General features: G+C 56.2%; 1 protein-coding gene across 1 annotated transcript; it reads left to right on the forward strand.

Moving 5' to 3' along the window:
- The first annotated feature begins 692 nt into the window (after window positions 1-692).
- On the forward strand, window positions 693-2,588 carry LINGO1 (leucine rich repeat and Ig domain containing 1). Its single transcript, XM_009810171.2, has one exon. It carries the CDS (start codon window positions 705-707, stop codon window positions 2,544-2,546), a length of 1,842 nt encoding a protein of 613 aa, XP_009808473.2. The 5' UTR covers window positions 693-704; the 3' UTR covers window positions 2,547-2,588.
- The last annotated feature ends 254 nt before the right edge of the window (window positions 2,589-2,842 follow it).

A 2,842-nucleotide genomic window follows, 5' to 3' on the forward strand; every position in this document is an offset into this window, starting at 1 on the left:
CCGCAGCGCTGCTGGGCCTCGCATCAGCCTATAGCTCACTCTATAGATAGAGTGACCGGTTGCTGTTGTCAGAGGGGAGTGGTGCGGGTCCACACCTTGCACACAGGCATGGCGGGAGGCAAGGGACTGACCCTGGGGGGACACCGAGACCAGGCTGCTGCGGAGCCTGGGGGGCGCACGGAGGAAGGGGGTCGCTTCCCACGGAGCTGTCACCGTTGCTCCCCACTCGGACACCCTGCTGCCAGCCAACCCCAAGCAGGGTTCCCCCAGATGCTCAATCCCGCGCTCAGCTCCTCTGCGTTTGCAAAGCAGCCTTTATATTCAGGCTCCATCTACAGGGAACAGAATAATTTCAAGAGCTTAAAATAGGATGTAGATAGATGTGTTTAGTATTAGTTTTTTTTTTTAAGAAGCCAAGGAAGCGGGGTCTGTCTGACACAGATTCCTCAAGGCTTTCCACTCAAAGTCTGTGCACGTTCAATCATCAAGTGGAAAGTTGGGGGGTGGGGAGGAGGGATGGTCTTGAAGCAAAAGGGCTGGATTTCAGCTGGAAAATGAGAAGCTCTGCTCTGCCTCGGCGGTGCCTTTCGCCTTAACGTCAGCTCTACCAGGACTGTAAACCTTTTGCTGTGGTCATGCCCATCGTTTGCTCACATCCACCTTGCTCTTTCTCTCCCCCGTGTTACCTGCAGGTGAGAGATAGGATGGTCGCTGGGGAGGCGAGTATGCGCAGCCCAATCCTGGCCTGCTGGCAGCCGATTCTCCTCCTGATGCTGGGATCCATCCTGTCCGGCTCCGCCACGGGCTGCCCGCCACGCTGCGAGTGCTCTGCCCAGGAGCGCGCCGTCCTTTGCCACCGGAAGCGATTCATGGTCGTGCCGGAGGGGATCCCGACCGAGACCAGGCTGCTGGACTTGGGCAAGAACCGCATCAAGACGCTCAACCAGGATGAATTTGCCAACTACCCTCACCTGGAGGAGCTGGAGCTAAACGAGAACATTATCAGTGCCATTGAACCTGGGGCTTTCAACAACCTCTTCAACCTCAGGACGCTGGGGCTCAGGAGTAACAGACTCAAGCTGATCCCCTTGGGGGTGTTTACCGGACTCAGCAACCTTACCAAGCTAGACATTAGTGAGAACAAAATTGTGATCCTCCTAGACTACATGTTTCAGGACTTGTACAACCTGAAGTCTTTGGAGGTGGGGGATAACGACCTTGTCTACATCTCCCACCGGGCCTTCAGCGGCCTCAACAGCCTAGAGCAGCTGACCCTGGAGAAATGCAACCTGACCTCCATCCCCACGGAGGCCCTGTCTCACCTTCACGGCTTGATCGTGCTGCGGCTGCGCCATCTGAACATCAACACCATCCGGGATTACTCATTCAAGAGGCTGTACCGGCTCAAGGTCCTCGAGATCTCACACTGGCCCTACCTGGATACTATGACGTCCAACTGCCTCTACGGGTTGAACCTGACCTCCCTGTCCATCACCCACTGCAACCTGACGTCCATCCCGTATGTGTCGGTGAGGCACTTGGTTTACCTCCGGTTCCTGAACCTGTCCTACAACCCCATTGTCACCATCGAGGGCTCCATGCTCCATGACCTGCTCAGGCTGCAGGAGATCCAGCTGGTGGGAGGGCAGCTCACCACAGTCGAGCCCTTCGCCTTCCGCGGCCTCAACTACCTGCGCATCCTGAACGTGTCAGGGAATTTGCTGACCACCCTGGAGGAGTCGGCCTTCCACTCGGTGGGCAACCTGGAGACGCTCATCCTCGACAACAACCCCTTAGCCTGCGACTGTCGGCTGCTCTGGGTTTTCCGGCGGCGATGGAGGTTGAACTTCAACAAGCAGCAGCCCACCTGCTCCACCCCTGAGTTCGTCCAGGGCAAGGAGTTCAAAGACTTCCCCGACGTCCTCCTGCCCAACTACTTCACCTGCCGCCGAGCACGGATACGGGACCGCAAACCTCAGCAGATCTTCGTGGACGAAGGCCACACGGTCCATTTTGTCTGCCGGGCAGATGGGGACCCGCCCCCCGCCATCATGTGGCTCTCTCCCCGGAAGCACCTCATCTCTACCAAAACCAACGGGCGGCTCACTGTCTTCCCTGACGGCACGCTGGAGGTGCGCTACGCCCAGATCCAGGACAATGGCACCTACCTATGCATCGCCAGCAACGCGGGTGGCAATGACACCATGCTGGCCCACCTGCACGTGCGCAGCTACTCCCCAGACTGGCCCCACCAGCCCAACAAGACCTTCGCGTTCATCTCCAACCAGCCCAACGAGAGCGATGCCAACAGCACGCGCGCCACCGTGCCTTTCCCCTTTGACATCAAGACTCTCATCATCGCCACCACCATGGGCTTCATTTCCTTCCTGGGCGTCGTCCTCTTCTGTCTGGTGCTCCTCTTCCTGTGGAGCCGGGGGAAAGGCAACACCAAGCACAACATTGAAATCGAGTACGTGCCGCGCAAGTCCGACGCGGGCATCAGCTCTGCCGACGCGCCGCGCAAGTTCAACATGAAAATGATTTAACCAGGCAACAATTTGCGAATAATAATGGTGGGTTTTTTTTAAAAAAAGAACAAATGAACAAATAAAAAATAATTTAAAAACAAACATTGCTACAAACATACCGACCTCTCTCCTTCCACCACGCCCTCCGCCCCTGTCCAAACCCACTGCACCCACACTGTCACCACCTCTTTCTCCTCCTCCTCCTCTTCTTTATACCAGGAAAACATTCAGCCAATGTCTTCAGGACTCCTGTGTTTGTAAGGACTTTGTCTGATGGACTCTGGTGTCAGATATAACTCTGAGAGGGAAAAACA

The sequence above is a fragment of the Gavia stellata genome, chromosome 13, assembly GCF_030936135.1.
Source record: "Gavia stellata isolate bGavSte3 chromosome 13, bGavSte3.hap2, whole genome shotgun sequence".
Lineage (NCBI taxonomy): Eukaryota > Metazoa > Chordata > Aves > Gaviiformes > Gaviidae > Gavia > Gavia stellata.

Coding starts and splice junctions, on each gene's coding strand:
- LINGO1 (XM_009810171.2), top strand. CDS start 705: ATGGTCGCTGGGGAGGCGAGTATGCGCAGCCCAATCCTGGCCTGCTGG.